The 20003-nt window shown below is 40.7% G+C and overlaps 1 protein-coding gene across 1 annotated transcript; it reads right to left on the bottom strand.

Moving 5' to 3' along the window:
- Positions 1–1669: 1669 nt before the first annotated feature.
- Positions 1670–19335, bottom strand: DNAJC25 (DnaJ heat shock protein family (Hsp40) member C25). Its single transcript, XM_052644719.1, has 4 exons — positions 19003–19335; positions 6010–6162; positions 3399–3869; positions 1670–2000 (listed from the first exon to the last, which is right to left on the bottom strand). Exons 1-4 carry the CDS (start codon positions 19333–19335, stop codon positions 1878–1880), a joined length of 1080 nt encoding a protein of 359 aa, XP_052500679.1. The 3' UTR covers positions 1670–1877.
- Between the last annotated feature and the right edge of the window lie 668 nt (positions 19336–20003).

Raw genomic sequence — 20003 nt, 5'->3', positions numbered from 1 at the left:
ACAGCAATCTAGCATATATATGCAAAATAATATCCAAAGATACACTGTTTTCATCAGTCAACCTTTATGAATGCTAACACATTCAGTCCTTTCATTTTTCCTTATCACTAGGTTTAAAAAAAATACAGTTAATCATTAACTTATTTGAAGTTTTAACAGAAGGGCAAGTACCTAGATTTCTTTCTGGTCTTCGTAACATATGGTACACACTTTCATTCTTAGATAATACTGTTGTGTGTCAAATGTATGATAACACGTTCACTGAAACAGGGATTACTGACTCTATAGACCAACTGCAGCACCTTTAAAAGGCATTTATCTATGGTTAAGAGTTGGGCATTTGGGGTTTGAAACACAGCTTCCTATAATTTAGGGCTGTGACTTCTCCACCCTCCCAAAAAAGATGGATGCATAAAACACTTTCGTCTGAAGTCTACAAAAATATAAATATAATTTTAGAGCTGCAAAAGGACCTTAGTGATAATCTAGCCAGACTGCTCCCCTAATTTTCTAATGAGGTAATTGAGGCCCTCACTCACAGAAATAAATAATCCACCTCAGGTCTTTTGCTATGTTAACAAGTGCGGTGAACTTTCCCCTCCTGCGTCTTTGTATGTGTCAGATATTTGGTCTGAGCTCTTGAAAGGATTAGTTTCCTTTGAGGAGAAACTGATTCTGCCTATCTACTATGCTATACTTTTATCCTACATCTTTCAAAATAATACAAAAGCAGTATGTTAATCTTTGACTTAAAATGGCATATCAACAAACCTGGGATATATTGCAACCATTTTATTAATATGATGGGCTGGGGTATATCTTTTAACAGGAGTACTGACCGACTGCCATGAATGTATTTCCATACTCTGCTCCTGTATCATACTCAATTCAGTCAAATCACGTGTGAATTACTGTCACCTCCACACGTATAAAACGTTTACATATCACTGTCTGATAGAACAGCACACACCCATGCACCTCTTCTTTCTGGTTTAAATTCATGTAAAGATGCTCACATAAAATGGATTTTTCACTAATCAAGGACTTCATAATATATGAACTTTTCATTACACTACTTCCGCTCTGTCTGTTTTCTTTCTTTTAATTGAAGGGGGGATTAAGAAAGCAATGCTGTGGTACAAAAAGACCTTCTTACAAGGTCCTCTTCTGGAGAAACGTTTGCGAACACAGTTATAGTCTTATAATGACTGTAATCAAGACCATCCCACAAGGACAGGAAGGTACATTCACTCTCCTGGAGAGTTTCTGATCTTATTAACAATATTATGACTGGGGGGAGATAGTATAAAGACAGCCCAGCAGAAGACTCTCCCAGAGAGATATTTTGAACTTATTTCAATCCTATAATGACTGTCATGAAGATGACATGATAATTGAATTCGTTTTGCTGAAGAAGTTTGTGTCTAAAAAGACACGCTCAATAATGTTATTAAATGCTGTTATAATTACGTTCTGTGAAACTATCAGAGGTCACAAAAGCAGAAAAATGTATCACTGTAACAAAGAATAAGGAAACACTTTTGAAGAATAAACACTTAACACGTAGTATTTTTAAATGGTATCTAATAAATTTTCATGTCAAATTTTTAACTAAAGATATAAAACTTTTAAATGGCAACTAATAAATCTTCATGTCAAGTCTTTTGACAAAATCCACAAATCGATTATAAAAACTGAACAATCATAAATGTCTTATGTATAAAGTTTGAAGGGAAAATTTAAATGTCTACATTATTCTGTTTAATTCTTGAGGAATTTTAGTTGCTGCTGAGGTGCAGTCGATACATTCCTAAAATAATTCAGTTATGAAAATGGTATCACAGTTAAGGTTTGGCATAGCAGCATCCCAGCAGTCTTCAGTCATCCACAAATGTCAGCCGTCCAGGCCCTTCATTCTTCATCCATCTCCTGTATCTTTTCCATCTAGGGTCATTTGCCAGTCTTTTCTTTAGTTCCTCTTCTTGCTCTTGTTTGTAGACCTATAAGTATAAATAACATGAACTGACTTGACAATCCAAAGAGAAATGTTTTCATTAGCTTTATGGCAGGTTTCCCTGATGCTGGGAACGGTTGAGGGCAAAAGGAGAAGAGGGCGGCAGGGGATGAGAAGGCTGGATAGCATCACTGACTCAATGGACATGAACTTGGGCAAACTCCGCGAGATGGTGAAGGACAGGGAGGCCTGGTGTATTGCAGTCCATGGGGTGCAAAGAGTTGGACACAACAACTGAACAAGGACAGCATGTTTATATGTTTCAAATATAATTTTAGGTAAAAGTTTCCAATGAATGTATTGGTTTGTCTTCTGAAGACCATGCACCAAAAAATACTAAGCAATTAAGCACTTTAACATTCAGTATTAAATTAAAAAATAAAAAAAGAACAACTCATGTAAGAACTAGTGTTTTTTTCTACTGATTTCTATAACCTGGAAATGTATTCTTTTCTTCCTTGAAATTATACGTAAGGTGAGTTTAAAGGGTTTAAACATTTCTTCTCTACAACTAACATCCAATATTAAAGAATCAACACAAATTTTCTTAACATGGTACTCAGTAAATTTAACAGATAACTTTAAGTATATGTTGATCCTAACCAAGGAACAAAGTGACCTTAAAATACTTCTGTCTCCAAACTGAACTTACAACTTCTTTTATCTTCAAAGATAATTATTGGTTTTTCAAAATATTTTTAAAGTTCCCAAAGAAGGTTAAATAAACCACAGAGGTTAAAAACAAAGAATATCTTTCATTTCTATAATCTTCAATGGATGTCAATTAAAGTTAAATGGACAAGTTTTCATAACCAATTTCACAGCCATATCAAATTTTAGAAAGATATGACATTACTTCCAAATTTCAGGAAGTAATGCCTAAGATAATTTCACATAATACCATAATTCAGCCCAGGATAGCACTCCATGACAGTTTATTGTATAGCGGGCTGCTTACACTACTTAAAAGTGAAAACGTTTCATATATTGATTGGGTCAGCCATAAAATTAGTTCAGGTTTTCCATACGATGTTACAATCAAAGTTTAGTTAGTGCAATTAACAGAAAATGGTGACATCCTTGCAAACATACATTCTATCCCAGTGCTATTTAACATAACAAATTAGACCATTCTTTAAATGTTTAGCATTAGTAAATTAAAGTATTTGAAGTTCATCTTTTAAAAGGACAAATTTACAGGTTAAAAACTCACTAGTTTTACTGTCTAGTTATATTGTTATAACTACTGGTTATATTGTCAACAAAAGATCTTTATCCATATTGAACTCTTCAATTTCAGAAATTAGAGCACACTTCTGTGATCCTTTAGTTTTAAGTTGGTAAGGAAGATAACAGTAAAAATCACAGAAGAGTCATTACTCACCTCATAATTTTCCTTTATCCAAAGCTCCCGTTTAAGAAAAGTTTCTTTCTGATGATCTTCTAGACTATCAAACTGAGACTTTGACATCTTCATAGATTTACGTATGATATATAGTCTTTCTTCTTCCCCATATTCTTTGCCTTTGATGTTAAAATTATAGATCCATCGGCAATACCACACTATATACGAGCACAGGTGAAAAGGAGCTAAGAGAATCTGAAACAGGAGAAGGTCACGTATCTGGGGCTTCTGATAGCCTCCCTTTATATCTATTTTACTTTTTATAATGTTCTTTATGATGCTCTCCTCCTCGTCACGGACTTCCTCTTTGGACTTTTTGTTTCTACCCTTCTCTTTGGCTTTTCTCAGTAACCCCTGCTGCTTGGCAATCTCCATGGCTTGGATACGGTACTTGGGCACCGTGGCCAGGTAGCTGATCGTCTTGTCATAGCTATTCCACCAGCTGAAAAACTAGAATATTTAACAAAGAAAAACGGGTCACTTTTATTACCAAAATTCATCTTGGTGAACACAATCCTGCCCGCAAAAAACCCATTTTGATTAAAAACAGGAACGTCAAAGATCTTACTCTGTAAGTTAAAGATACAGTTGAATAATAGCTGTGTGGACATGGGAATCTTCAGGACTGACAAGTCAGATAAGTCATCAGCTGAGCCAAAAAGCCACTGATTCTCCACAGGAGACACCCAAGATCAGAGGATGGCTTAGGGGAATCACACTGTACCTGTTGATCCCACATCTTTACCATCCAACTCCTCCTTAGATCGCAGTTAAGAAATCTCTCTTCTTTCTTTAAAGTTGTAATCTACTTACTGGAGGAGTCAAAAGGCAAAACGAGGTGGTAAGGAGTTTCTTTCAAACAATCACAGGGTATAGACTCAGGCAATGATATTTATCTATTTCCTAAACCATCTGTACATACCACAGTAATGTTCATCATATTATGAACTGAAAGATTCAAGTATGTTTGAATCTTTACTTATTTGGGCAGGAAAACATTAAATTATTTCTTAAATATATTCAACCACAAAGGATTTTATTATCAGAAAAAGCCTACTCCTCATATAGTACCTCCACACATTTCAGCTATTTTACTGAATAAATACAGCAATTATACCAGTATCCTAAAATATTATAGAAGCAATCTATTAATAGCAAAAAAAAAAGTGACTAGAGTATAATGTTATCTAAAACAGAATAGTAAAATTGCCCTTCCTCTCCCTGTTGAAAAGGCAATACTACAAAAGCTGAAACATTTAAAATATACAATCTTGGTTTCAGTAGGAATTCTTTTGTCATAGAAATTGAATTTCATTTCTGGGAATTATGGAGAAGTAATTTTGAAACTAGCAAATTGCTTCATTCCAGTCACTTTTTTTTTCCCCCTCTAGAGGAGGATATGATAGGTATAGTTAGTTTAGGAATTATAGTAGGGAAAACTCATTTCAGGCTGAACTTGTATTTCTGTGATATATTAAAACAACATAAAATTACTGTAGCACTTTTACTCTATTTCAGGGGTTTTTAAACTGGAGCAGTACTGCCCTTAGCTGTCATGTGGCAATGTGTGACATTTTTCTTTGTTACAATGGTGGCAAGCACTACACCCCTGGCATTTGGTAGGGAGATGCCAGGACTTATTAGGCCATATTAAGGAATGTGGATTTTTCCCCAAGTTTAATGGGAAATCATTGAAAAGTCCTATGAAAGTACAGTTTGATCCTTGAACCAACACGAGGGGGGCCCATCCTCTGCAAAATCTGCATGTAACTCATAGTTGGCCCTCCATAGGTGCCAACTGTACACAGACACGGTGCCTCCCTATCCTCCAATTTAACCAACCTGAACTGTGTGGTACTGTAATGCAGGACCACAACTAGTGAAAAGAATCCAAGTATAAGTGGACCCAGTATAATTCAAACCCACGCTGTTCAAGGGTCACCAGTAAATCATATGGATCTAGTTGACATTCACTCTGGCTGTTATATGGAAAATATAGAGCGGGCAATGCAAGGAGATCCAACCAGTCCATTCTGAAGGAGATCAGCCCTGGGATTTCTTCGGAAGGAATGATGCTAAAGCTGAAACTCCAGTACTTTGGCCACCTCATGCGAAGAGTTGACTCATTGGAAAAGACTCTGATGCTGGGAGGGATTGGGGGCAGGAGAAGGGGATGACCCAGGATGAGATGGCTGGATGGCATCACGGACTCGATGGACGTGAGTCTGAGTGAATTCCGGGAGTTGGTGATGGACAGGGAGGCCTGGCGTGCTGCAGTTCATGGGGTCGCAAAGAGTCCGACACAACTGAGCGACTGAACTGAACTGAACTGAATGAGGAAGAGATCTGGGTTTTTTGTTTGGTAATTAGTTTTAGTAGTTATATAATGACATGCACAATTTCTTAGATTTCCTGCCATCAAAGATTCCAATACTATCAACTGATTAAATATTTTTCTAACGTAAAAAATTAATCTGAAATGGAAGTGAAACTGCACAAAAGCATACTTCTAGTTCAGTTTTAATGACCAGCACTAGGCAATGTGCACTCCTTCACACGCCCATGGATACATACATCCATCAATACACACCTGAAATACTGAAATGGCGCACACGCTGACCAAAACCACAACTCTCACGTCCACTTTGGGGGCTAAGCGCCTGCTGTAGTAGTGGTAGTAGTGCCTGTAGTACTCCTCTGGGTGATCCAGCATGTAATCATAATCTTTTCGAGTTTCTTCATCCTATAAAGTAAAAATAACAAGACACCCAGTCTCATATGACAGCTCATTAAGTGGCCTTAGTTAATAATCTGTTGAAGTCAAACCTAGAATTTTATAATTATATAGTCAATCTGAGTAAAAGGACAAATTGTCCAAAAATTTTTCCATAATTCCTCAAAGGCACACACAAATTTGTTTCCAGAACTTTAATATTAGGTATAAAGCAAAATTTAGATTTTTCCTCAAATTCTTGAGTACGATTAGGCCTCCTGGAAAAAATAAAAACACTTCAATAGCAATGAACTATGCTTATTATAGCCAGTGCTGTGGTGCTAATAAGGATATAGATTTGTTCTTATACTTTAAGAGCATGCTGACACCTACTCTCAGTCACTGTTGATAGAAAACAGAATGTTTATTTCTGTTGTATATATTCACAATCATTTCCCAGCCTTGTATAGGAGGTTTTCTTCTGAAAGATTAAGATAACAAAAAAATAGACAAAACCAGTCTATGCCCTCAAAACTGAATTACGTTCATCTCAAGGAAACACTGAAACATTGATGGAGTAGAATGGTCAAAATCTACCTCTGTGATTTTAGGCAAAAATTTTAGCCTCTCTGAGCCTCACTCTTCTCCACTTGTAAAACAGAGATATTAATAGCTCCCCTACTAATTTTACAGGGCTGTTTTGGATATCAAATGACATATATCATACAAAAACATGTTAAAAATATGTACTCCTTTACTATCATAACACGTTTTCACAGCCCAGTTCATAAATAAAGTAATATATAGCTCTTTCTTAATTGTGTAAACATGCTGAAAAAATTATAGCCTTCTGAAATGCTGCTCAAATGTTTACAAATGAACATTTTTTAAAACCTTCTGTAATTTTAATCAGTTTGTAACGGGTACAAATGCCAATCTTTTACTGAGTTACATAGGTTAAAAAGCTATTAAATTATGATTTGCTTTTTTTAATCCCACAAAAACCTGTTTTTCAGCTTGTCTTGTTTCCAGAAAAAATGTTAAACACTAAAGCCACAGCAAATTCTTTTATCTGTAAGTGAGTACAACAGAAACCATTATGAAAACAAAAATCTTTTTTAAACCTAGAGGATTTCTTTCTATGATAATTATTCAACATTCATAAAGCTGCAGATTATTAGCAAAACCATTTCAAAATCTACGTTTAGTTCTTTGTAACCACAGAGGCGCTTGGATCTGTTCAAGGCCTCCTCCTGAGTCCTCCAATATGCAGTTTCTTAGATTTAAAATAAAAAGTTTGCTAATGACAAAATCTTTCCTGTACCCATTAAAATCATTATATATTTCCTATGAAGAATTCTGAATCTGGAAAAAAAAGAAAAGAATTCTGAATTTGAATGAGCACACTCTCGGTAACAGTTCTTACATTCATTACATTCAAAATATTTTTTATCTCTGACTAGAATTTGAAGCTAGATGAACTAGTATCTAGTATAATTAGATGTAAATATATTTAAAGTCTATTCCATGGCACTATATGGAGAGCCGATATGAGAATCATCTGTTATATAAGGAAAGCTGAGCTCAGTGAATTTTCAAATTCACTTCTTGAACATTCTCTTTCATCAGAAAAGATTTTCTCAGAGGTTCCCTGGTGGCCTAGTGATCCTATCTATGCCAGGCTTTCACTGCGACCGCCCAGGTTCAATCCCTTGTCAGGGAACTGAGACCCTGCGAGCCGCACACCACACGCCTCAACTGTCAGTCCATTATTCCTCTGTAAGCCATCACCATATTCTAGAGCTTCTAATCCAAAGAGGGTAAAACGTTACAGGTCATACAGATAGCTCTGAAGACCAAAGCCTATCTGATGTACCTCATTTTGAGTACTTCAGGACACCTTTTGAGAATTTTTCCATCCTCCCTCCTGTTTTTTTGCTTTTTGGACTAATTTTATAGGTATGCTGTTTCTGGCCTGAAATTATTGCCTTTTAAACTCAGCCTCCCAGCCTTGGCAGATGCTTTTTGAAATGTATTTGTTCAAACATGATTCTTCTCCTTGCTCCAACTAGGTGAAAAGTTCTGAAACTAACTGCCCCCGAGGTGAGGCTCCTACAGTCCTCCAGCATCCTTATCTCGGCAGAGCCCTCAGCCGGGTCTGACTGTCTGCACTCCCCCTGGCTGCAGCATCCAGCGAGATCTGAGTGCCACTGAAATGCGCTCTGTGGACACCTTGCGTCTGGTGGCTATGCTCTTTTCTTTGTTCTCTTATCTTAGTAAAGGTCATAATCCATGGAATGCAGATATCCTTCTTTAAGCATTTCACCCGTGTCTTACCCCTGAGTCACTATCTTCTCACTGGTCCCTAGATCTGTGACTTCATCAAGCCCAGAGCTTCATTAACAGGATGGTCATCTAATGCTCCAGCCCCAGCAACTTCAAAATTTATACCTTATGTCTGGCCTCTCTACTGTCACCAGAGCCTGTGGGGTCTATTGAGGTCCCTCTATAATGAGTCCTCAAACTACCTCATCCCTGTAAATGGTTTCAGGGTCAAGCCTGACTTCTCTTAGAATGGTTTTCTTTTCCTTGGGGCCCATAACTTCATGACCCTGTTTTGGTCATGATTAGAGACAAGAAGGCCTGCGTTCCTCTTGTTATAGCATTTATTCAGCCACAATCTTCTTTCTTTACTGGGTTTATAGCTTTCTCTCCAGAATGAAGAAAATGGATTTTAAGCTGAGCCATGCCTAATACACTTTACAAGGCTGTTTCAAGGTTGGCACAAATTGAAGAGTTAGGGAGTCTCAACAATCTAAGTCAAAGTCCTACTCTTCAGTAACCTACTAAGTTTAGAATCAACCTAATAAGAACACAGGACACCAGGAATATTAGGAAAAAAGAAGAGACAGACTGGGACCCAATTAAAGAGTTTCATGTCCTTTCGTATTTTAATATCATGTATCTATTTTTTCTCCTACCCGTCTTGGGACCTAAGTAGACTCACTGTTTGTTCGTTTGTTATCTCCAGTGCCTCCCAGTGGCTAGTAAGGTAAGTTCAGTTTTCCTTGGCATGCAACAAGGCCTGTCCTAAATTTACCTCCTTAGCAACATCTCATCACTCTCTCTTCTTTGGCCTACAGCAAACATTAAATAGCAACTTCTGGAATTTGGTGTGTTCTTCTTAAGTATAACATGCTCTTTTATATCTATGTCTGAACAGATGATTCACTTTAACTCAAATGCGCTTTCCTTTTATCCAACCTCATGAGCTTCCATTAACCCTTAGGACGTAAACAATACTAGACAGATTCAGACCACTCTTACTACACTTATTACCTATTTATTATAGCACTTATCACATTGTAATCATCAGGGTTTTTTTCTTTGCCTTGAATGAAAACTTTTAGAAGGCAGGTAGGGTGATCCATTAATCTCTGAATATCCAAGGCCTAGCACAGTGCCTGGCATTCAATAAATATCATTTCAAAACTGAATGAAATTTTGTAAAGGCTCTCCCTCACTGCAGACATCTCCCCAGCCACCCAGGTCTCCACCTCACCATGAAGGTAGGGTGGGTTATCACAAAAACCTGGGCTTGGCAGAAATGACCGCTTGATTTTATAGCTTATGAAGATATGCTAATGTGGCTGTAAGAGCTTAAACCTTAAAATAGTGTAATATCTTACCTTTCAATAAGGTAGTACTTTTTCTTTCAGCAATTTTGTGGATCTTAAAGTCCCAGGGTCAGGAGATTCCAGCTTCTTTCCAAAGCCAAAACCTTTATACTCGTTTCTTCCTCCTCTCTGTCCTGAGCCTTGACAAGCAGGGCAATAAGCTCCTTGTCTCTAATCTCTACAGGAAAAAATGGCGCTTCTGCTGATGTTCACTCCACTCCCAATCCTCTTGGGCATATGCAGGAGGACTGGAACATAACCACCAATATCTAGATCAAAAGTGAATAAGAGGAAACCCACAAGCAAAGAAAGTACTGAATCCTTCCTTCTCTTGTGAAAATGATCACTCCCCCCTCCCCAGAGGCAAAAATATATTATGTTCTTGTCCTTGAAAGAAATAATCAATTGTTTGATCTCAACAGATGTAAACTGCAATAATTTGATATTGCAACCAGTTTCATATTAAAAATTTTCGATTACACAAATAATAGAAACCATTTAGGATGGTAAAGGCCAAGAATCAATAATATATGAAAATACAGTAATAGTTTGTTCTTAAAAATATATATATTCATCCTATTTTTGAAAGAAATTTACACACAAATGATCCTTTAAAAAAAAACACCTGATTTTTCTTCCAGACTATTACATCCTACTAAAGAGGAAGAAAGTTAACTGTTCCGAGTTTCCATTTCTCTTCCTGGTCCCTGTCCAGCACCCACTCAGGCAACTATCCTCTTAAACATCCTCTTTCCTCAGTCTGCATGCGCTCACAGCAACTTTCACCATTTGCAGTATCACTCTATACCACGTCAGAGTGACACTCAGATCTGTTTTTCCTGCTCCTCTTATTTTGAGATATCTCCTGAACATTTCCTAAATGTAACATAAATATCTCAAGTTAAGCATAGTCACAATCCAGATCTGTTCCTGTGTTTCAGTTTGTTAATGAACTATTTCGTTACCTGAGCTTAAAAAAACCTTAGTTATTTTCAGCTCAGCAAATAGTTATGCAAGGCATTTAAGCCATCTGCTGAACACAAAGGGGGATAAAAAGACAAACAAAAGTCCTGGCCTCAAGGGCTCCCGCATGTACAGGAAGAATCTAGCAAGCAAGAAAAGCCGTGGACTAAGCACTGACTTCTCTGCCTGAGACCACTGGTAATAGGGTTCACAGAAGGCATGAAATGGGTGCTCAATCTTGAAAAGCAAGTAAGATGCAGCAAAATCTGTTCCAGGCAAAGGGAGCAGCAAGTGTTAAGGTACAGAAGCAGAGTGGACAGAATAGATTTGGTGGAGCTTAGGCACTCGGGAAGTTTAGGGAAGAAAGGAGGAGCAGATGCGGCCAGGAAGACAGGTTCAACAAGAACTGCAGGGGCTCGTACACGCCAGGCTCACGTGTTAGAGTGTGAACGGCCTGCACTATTCGAACATAAAATGGCTTTCAAGTACGAGACTAACAGCACTGTAAGCGTGTGTTTTTGGAGGATAACTCTGACGGTATTATAAAGAATGGGATGAGGGAAAAACAGATTTCAGAGACTAAGAAGTAGAAAAATTAGACTTCTAGTGATTAAAGGGGTACAGGAATCAATCACCTTGAGAACAGTGATGTTTCTAATTATAGTCACTCTGTGAACCATGTTATTCTAAGAATAAAGGAAGAGGGCATCAAGCGTGGAGAAGGTGCAGCGGGAAACTGTGGAAGATTTTGAAATGGGGAGGAAAAAAATTACTGGACAGCTTTTCAATGCCTGGAGTCTTCAGGGATTACCTATTCCTGTAGGAGGGGCATGCTTTTATTTATGTTTGAAAAGTCTACTTTAACTTTGTAGGAAAAAAATTAACTTGTGGAAAACTGGGGGTAATGCAATAATTCTTATTCACACAAACTGTGTCCAGTAGAATTAAGAGAACTAATGACTGCCTTGTCATACTGACCAGTTATTATAGGCATTTCAGCACTCCTTGTCTTGACTGTAAAGGGTGTGACACTTCTTCTCTTGGGGCTCATCTGGTAAAGAAACCGCCTGCAATGCAGGAGACCTGGGTTCCATCCCTGGGTTGGAAAGATCCCCTGGAGAAGGGAACGGCTACCCACTCCGGTATTCTGGCTTGGAGAATTCCATGGACTATTCCACGGGGTCGAAAAGAGCTGCATAAGACTGAGAGACTTTCACTTTAATATCTTATTGGTTCCTGCATTAATTAAAGAGCTAAATAAAATCTTCGACACGTGTTCATTTTGTATGAGAGTCTTTCAAAATTTATGCTTTTAACAAAGATAACAGAATTGGTTTCATGTTTAATTTTGGGTACCTGTGCTACAAATGAGAGACAATTTAAAAATGTGAACCCAGAGAATGCACAAATTTCAGGACTGTCATGGATGTTGTTGAGTTTCATCAGGAAGAGCTTAGAAAATAAAAAGGAAAGAGTACCCAAAGGATAAGACTCTAAGGAAATGCAATGTTTAAGGTGAAGGCAGAGGAAAAAGAAGGCCATACAGACTGAAAGAAATGGCTAGAAAGCTCAGAGCAAAGGGAGAGAATTACATCAAGGCAGTCAAGGGACAGCAGCTTAAAGAACTACTTGGTGGCCATCCGATGCCACAGATAGTTCCAAAAGGGAGAGCAGCCCTCTGATCTGAGGCTTAGCCATCACTATTCACTTTGGGAAGAACAGTTCCAGGATGTGTGCTGATGCACACGTCAGTCTGTGACAGTTTAAATGATGGGGTATAAGCAAGTAAGGACAGCCATTGGTGAAGAAAGCAGAAAAATGTGGCCATAGTTTCAAGGAAAGAGAGATGAACCAGTTAAAAGATTCCCAAGTTATCAAAGAGGAATGGTGAGATTCCAGAAGACTAAGGTGGAAGTAAAATGAGTTCAGTCAAGAAAAGCTTCCTGCCTTCCCCAATCCATCCTCAATCTTGTTCCCAGAACTTTCTTTCTGAAACAAACATCAGACTTGTGTTACTTATCCCACTTTCAAACATCTGGTAACTTGCCAATACATAAAGTTCAACACACCCGAACAGTTTAAAAGGGCCACCCCAAACTACTTCCAGTCTCCTGAAACACTCTCCCTACCATGCACCTGAGAGGCTTCTAACCTAGAAACAGTAGATCCCCTACAATCTCTAAAAGTACACTAAGGGTCTTTGTGCTGTGAATATCTCAAAATATTCTGTTTACCTATGATAAACCTACACAAGCAAAATTAACATGTCAAGTGCTTAGTTTCTGCCTAGAATTACATCAACTAGTTTTTGTGTTATTCAAAAGCTCTGATGGGTTGTTGATAACATCATGTGTCAGGGAGTCACAGCACTAGAATTAAACACATCTGGTGTTTAATCAACCTTGGCCATAAGCAGGGAGTAATAGCTGGGAGGGATTGGGGGCAGGAGGAGAAGGGGACAACAGAGGATGAGATGGCTGGATGGCATCACTGACTCGATGGACGTGAGTCTGAGTCAACTCCAGGAGGTGGTGATGGACAGGGAGGCCTGGCGTCCTGCGATTCATGGGGTCGCAAAGAGTCCGACACGACTGAGCGACTGAACTGACCGGAGTAGGTGACATTAAGGGATGAGTGAAAAGTAAACAACACTTATGGGTTTAGAGCAGAAATAGCAAATGTGGCACGAAAAGTACCACATCCTTCTGGGCCAGTGGCAGAACTGTCCAACACGTCATCTTTCCCTCTAAACCCAGAAAGTGAAAGTGAAGTTGCTCAGTCGTGTCCGACTCTTTAGCAACCCCGTAGACTGTAGCCCACCAGGCTCCTCCGTCCATGGGATTCTCCAGGCAAGAGTACTGGAGTGGGTTAAAGGGCCCCCAAATTTATAAGTGTTACATGGAGTTGTGACATGAGAGTTTGTATGAAATGAAAACTATCTGCTATCAAGCTTACTTAACTTGGCTGTTTATCAGCATCACAACTGTAATACAAATTCATATCATTTCTATTATTTTTATGGATACACATTTATTATGAATGTCTGATTAAAATGTGGATCAATGCTGAAAAAGAAAAAATAATAACACCAATAGGATAGTAATACCAATAAGTGCAGCTAATTTTCTTCCTCCAAAACAGAGTCCCTGGGAAAAGCATAAAAGTGATGGTACATCTCACTGCTGGAACAAGCCCTGCACACTCACAACTCCATGTTTTCGTTGATCGAGAATTTTCTCTACCAGAAATGTCCCTTCACAGCCAACCGTGGTGACTGTTCTAGATCCAGATCAAAGAGTACATTCTTCTCCAGTGCCCCACGAAGAAATAATTGTGCCCTCTCGGTGTTGCAATATAATCTACACAACTTAAATTATATAACTTAAATAAATAATAACTGAACAATAAGCACGTGTCTCCTTATTATACGGAAAGCTTAAAGGCAGGAACTGTGCCTTTCTCATTGCTATGGTCTCCTCCTTCAGAACTTACGTCAGTACCGGTTAGGAGACAGGGCTGATTAAGAGAATACACAAAGGCAGAACAATAAACAGTCACATAACAGGGCAGGAAGTTCAGAACGCCCCTGTTGCCAAATCATTCTTAACTGCGAAAGTCCTGCCACATCAACCAGACCGATAAAGAGAAACTGAAGTGTTCCTGCGACTTCCCTGCCAAGACAAGGCTGAAGCAGAAGGTACTCTCTACACATGCCTTCAACGTATCAGATAACCTGCACGCCAGCAATACCTCCAAGGCCTTTTCTGTGTTCTTCTCTTGTGATCTTACAAAATGCTATCAAACTCTACCACTGTCTACCAATGACAGGTTTTATAAGTGCATCCTTCCTTACCGCCTATTTCCTCACCTGTTTACTTCTACGCCAGCCTTCTCATTTTATCTAGCTCATCCAATTCTTAGGTATACGCAGAATTAATGTTCCCACTTTAAAACCCTGAGAAAATAATTTCTCCTTAAAAATAGAATAGTGATTTTTCTCTCACATAGGAATTTTTCATTCATACCTATCCAATTTATTTTATCTGTACCACTCTTTCAAACTACAGTTAATTTGGAGTAAAATGTCAAAGTAGGCTTCACATACCCGTGTCAAAACACCAGAAGTCCACTTTCAATTGTCATCCTATCTGAATCTATCTCCAGATGGGAGCATGTATTCAACAAACTTTCATTATCTATGTGCCAGACACTGTGCTAGTTGCCGCAGATACATATGCAAAAATAAGGTTTAGTGGAGAGGGGAGATGGGCTACACAGCATTTACAGTGCAGTGTGATAAGTGCTATATCCACATAAAAAGATCCAATGTTGACACAGTGAGAGTCTGTTTACTTAACTTCCAAAGTCCATGAGTCCCCTGAATCCCCAGTAGTCAAACACACTAAAATAGTTATTTCATCATCCTAACTCATGTTATGAAACAAATATAAAGCAGCGTGTGAAATCACAATGGTTTCAAGCCCTGCTGAGATCTGGAAGTTTCAGTTATATGAGAACATGAACTAAGCATGACTTGGTAAAAGCATCTGGCAAGTTCCCTTTGCCCTCCATTATTACCATCTTTTTTGTGTTTTTTTTTTTTTCCCATTCTGTCTATTCACAGGAAGAATCTCTGTTGCTATAAAAAACAATGACCAATTGTGATAATATCTCCTTGTCTGACCAACTACATTTAAATCACATTAGTATCACTTTTTTAAACAATCTCCATCTAAAACAACTCTCTCAAAGAGGTGTTTATTCAACCAAAACTAACTTCAGAGTCATAAACCCACTATACCTTACACAAATATAATTCTCTTTTGGTGAGTCAGAGATGCTTGGTTGTTACAAGTTTTAATGGAACACCACTGTAAGGTTACAATGAGGATATAATATAGCTTCTTATTTATGTTCAAAAAAAATTAAGAGGCTTGAACACACCAAGAATAAGAAATTAGGGAGGTTATCAAAAAATTATGGGGGAGAGGAAAAAAAAGGCTCCTGGCTCCAGTGAATTTACAACTGAGTTATTTTGGATTTCACAAAAGAAACAATTTCTGTCACATACTATTCCAGAGATGGAATCTACCTGAGCATTCTACAAAGGAAATACAGAATCAACTCTTCCTGCTATATGCCAGCAATAACTGAACATGGCTGTGAAGGAGAACACAGTCTTCCCAAGGCCCTACCAAGATCCTCCCTCCTTTTCCACGCTCACAGGGTTTATTGCTAGTCTTTATGGAGAAATATATAGTGTGTATCAGAAAGAACAAATAGAAAGGAAAAGTGGTCCCAAGTAAGCAGTGCTGCCCCCATGAGGTGATATATGGAATTCCAGGCAGGTGTCTGTGGTTATCTTTACTCCAGAGCCTCTGAACTCATCAACTTCTCCCACTATTTTGTCTGACCTGCTCAAAGCAAAAGCCACATGGACCTCTTAGCCCTCCTTCCAGGCTGTGAATATAATCCAGGTGCAACATATAACAGATTAACAGTGGCTGACACATAACAGATATCAGACATAACAGATGTAACTGGTTACACCTCTGTTGCCTCGGGCTTCCCAGGCAGCGCAGTGGTCAAGAATCCGCCTGCCAATGCAGGAGAAGCAGGTTCAATCCCTGGGTCCGGAAGATCCCCTTGAGTAGGAAGTGGCAACCCACTCCAGTATTCTTTCCTGGGAAATTCCATGGATAGAGAAGCCTGGTGGGCTACAGTTCATGGGGTCACAAAGAGTCGGACACGACTGAACATGCATGTCGTACCACACCCTGTTGCCTAGAGGGGATGACCCCAGTTGATCAGATCACTGCATTCTCCAGAAATTATAGCTTCTGACAACTTTCTCACAATTCTCTGTTATGACAGCAATAAAATCAGACCACCCTATTTGTCTTTAATACCTGTTTGCACACACAGCAAGACAAAGTCCTCTTCCTTATTCCAGGAGAGGGCATCTGCAATGAAGTTTTTTTTAAAAAAAAGTTTCTGGAGGTGTTCCAGTTGCAAGTGGAATCCATATCTATCTCTATAAAATTAACATGGAAGTTTTCACAGAGCTCAGCAAGGGTCTGAACTAAGTCCAGACACCCCTTTTCTCTCACAGTAATTTCCGTTCTCCTGAGTAATAATGAGTAGGGTTGGGGAAACTATAGAACACTCTCTCACTCCCTCCAGCACCACAATTCTAATTCTAGTTCCCTGTTTGGAGGCATCTGCAGCTACCACAAGCCTGTCCCAATCAAGAGGAACAGTGCGCCTTTCTCCAGACATTACTCCTTTTTAACTGCCTCCACGTTCCTTGTTCTTGAGTGGACAAATTATTTCCTCGAGCTCTTCATCAGCTGGCGAATCAGTGCTAAACTTGCAGAAACACTGAGAGGCAACCGTGACACAGCCACCAGCTCAGCCTCTGCATTGGTCGCTTGGAGGAAACAGCAAGAACAGTCAAGAGTCCTGCGAGCTCCCCCACCCCCACCCCCCGGCCAGATTTTCTGTACCGTCTCTATCTCTTGGCGTTTGTTTTCAAAGTTGTTAACATTACGCTCACCCTTTTCACGCCAAATCTACCCATCTCCAACCCCAGCAGAAGGCGAGAGTTGCCAGTGTTTCTGCTGCCTCTCTTCCGGACGTTCTTCACCTGCCCAGTGCTCCCTTCTCTGCTACGAGGGCTTTGGAGGCGCAGTGGCAGGCGCTCCGGCTGCTTGTTGGACCGCTCTCTTTCCTCACTGAAGAAAACAGACTGGAGTTTCAGGTGCCGGGCTGCCTTGGATGAAAAATTTCCCCATCTTTCGGCAGTCTTTCCTTACTCACTCTTTATCCTAAATAATAGACAACCAAACCCTCTTGGTTCCCTGTGGCCACAGCACCTTCTCAAACCTCCACCCACTCCTCAGGTAATTGCCAGTGAAAACTGCAATCTCACCAATGCTGGTACGAATTTGGTGCATTTTATGGCTCTATATTATCTGAACTGCTCTGGAAAGCAAGCCATAAACTCCTTGACTCAGAATTTTCAGCCCTAGAAATCTTATCTGGAAAGATAATTCACAGTTGAATTATACTATCCCCACTCAAAGTAGTCGTTAAAAGCAGACCATACAACAACATGAAAAACTGTGCCTCAAAAAGAAAGAAAAAATAGGAAAAAATACAGTATAACTGCAACTGCTGTTGTATTAGCATGAAGAGACCCCTGAAACAGTAACACACCAACTATGATTCGTACTTTGTGATTTCTTATAGTTTGCTTTTTGCTGCAGTAGAAAACAGGATCAGACGAAATCTCCCCAACCCCATAAGTGTGTTAGTCGCTCAGTCATACCCGACTCTTTGCAACCCCATGGACTGCAGCCTACCAGGCTCCTCTGTCCATGGGATTTTCCAGGCAAGGATACTGAAGTGGGTTGTCATTTCCTTCTCCAGGGGATCTTCCCAACCCAGGGATTGAACCTGGGTCTCCTGCATTGCAGGCAGATTCTTTACTGACTGAGCTAGGAGGGAAGCCCTCCCCATTTGCATAGGACTCAATAAATCCTTTGTTAAATAACTACAGAAATATTCACAAAATATTTCCTACTAGAAATTCTCAGAGTCTTGAAACTCAAGTCATTAAGCACCAAATTACATCTCCTATATAGGAGGTTTTCCATTGATCATTTAATCCTCAAAATAACCTTCTGCGCAGGTTTCATGGCCATAATCCTGCATATGAAGAAACAGGTACTCTAACATATTAAGTCACTATCCAAGGTCACATGGGGGTGTCAGAGGCAAAAGTCAAACACCTGGTGTTCTCAGTGTTTTTCTAGAACGTTATGCCCAAGCTGAATGTCACAATACCATCCCCCGAAACCAAGTTTCCGTCATGTCAGATTGGGGCGGTCGCACTGTCATTGGAGATTTTCCAGTGTTCTATCACAGACCTCGGTAAGAATAATCACCCTGCTTTCCAAGTGTGAGCTGCATCTTATTAAAATGCCTTTGCATACCGAAGAAAGCCACAAAAAGTAGGGGGCTAGCTACTCCCCAAGACTGAGGGGGATCCCATCTTCGTCAATGGGCCATGTGGGCTCCCTCACTTGGGAAAGCCCGAGCATCCTAATGACGGTAGAGGCGGTCGAGCCGGGCGCCGGAATCACAGGGAGCCTAGCTCCACCGGCCAGGTGACAACGGGGTCGCGCCGCGCGCTTCCCTGGCAGGTCCTCGCAGCCCCCAGGCTTACCTTGAGAGTCTCGTAGGCGGTGGCCACCAGCAGGAAGGCCTCCTCGGCGCTCTGCGGCGTCCGTCCCGGGCCCTCCTCGCCAGGCTCGGGCCGGTAGCGGTCGGGGTGGTAGCGCCGGGCCAGCTGGCGGTAGGCCCGCGCGATCTCCGCCTTGCTGGCCGTGCGGCTCACGCCCAGCACTTCGTAGCAGTCCCGCGTGCCGCAGTAAAGTCCCTCCACCAGGGCCGCCGCGGGCCGCGCGAGCAGCAGCGCGAGCAGCAGGGGCGGCAGCAGCACTAACCAGCGTAGGTTGGCAGCCCCGGCTCCCCGGCTCGGAGCGAACGGGATCGCCATCGCGGCTGGGCCACGGCTCCGGGAGCCCAGCCGCGCCCCGGCACCCCGCGTTGCGCCCTACTCGGCGGCCCGGGCTCAGCTCCACGTCAGCACGCGGCGCCTCGGCGCAGGCGCAGCGGGCGCGGCGGCCGCAACCACTTCCTTCACGACCGTTGCTAGGGAAACAGGACGCCTCAGCAGCCCGGCCGCTTCCGGTAGTCCTGGAAATCTGTTCCTAGTCCCAGAGAACTGGCTTTGTTCTCAGTCTGGCAGACCTAAAGGCTGTCTCTGTCTCTGAGGTGCACTTACCCAGTGTGTGCATAGCGCTCTACTGTCCCCTTCCCACGCAGTTTTTAAGGCATCACGACCTCGACGGCTGCGGTTGGTAGTCTAGCTCTCATGCGGTATGGTTTTCAACGTCAAGATGTGTACCAGGCTTTTAAAGCCGGGTCTCGATAACCCCATTCTGCCTTTCCAAAAGTAAACTAAACTTTTAGGGATTCTAGACGTTATCTGACTTAAAGTGCATGGCCATCTTGTTCTGGGTTTCTTAGCTTCCACACTATTGACATTTCAACTGGATAATTCTTTGCCTTTTAGAGGCTGTCCTACGCATTCTAAGAGACACACTAGATGACAGTAGTTTGGTTCAGTTCAGTTGCTCAGTCATGTCCGACTCTTTGCGACCC

This window comes from Budorcas taxicolor, chromosome 8 (genome assembly GCF_023091745.1).
Source record: "Budorcas taxicolor isolate Tak-1 chromosome 8, Takin1.1, whole genome shotgun sequence".
In the NCBI taxonomy this organism is placed as follows: Eukaryota; Metazoa; Chordata; class Mammalia; order Artiodactyla; family Bovidae; genus Budorcas; species Budorcas taxicolor.
This window is presented reverse-complemented; position numbering and strand designations above follow the sequence as displayed.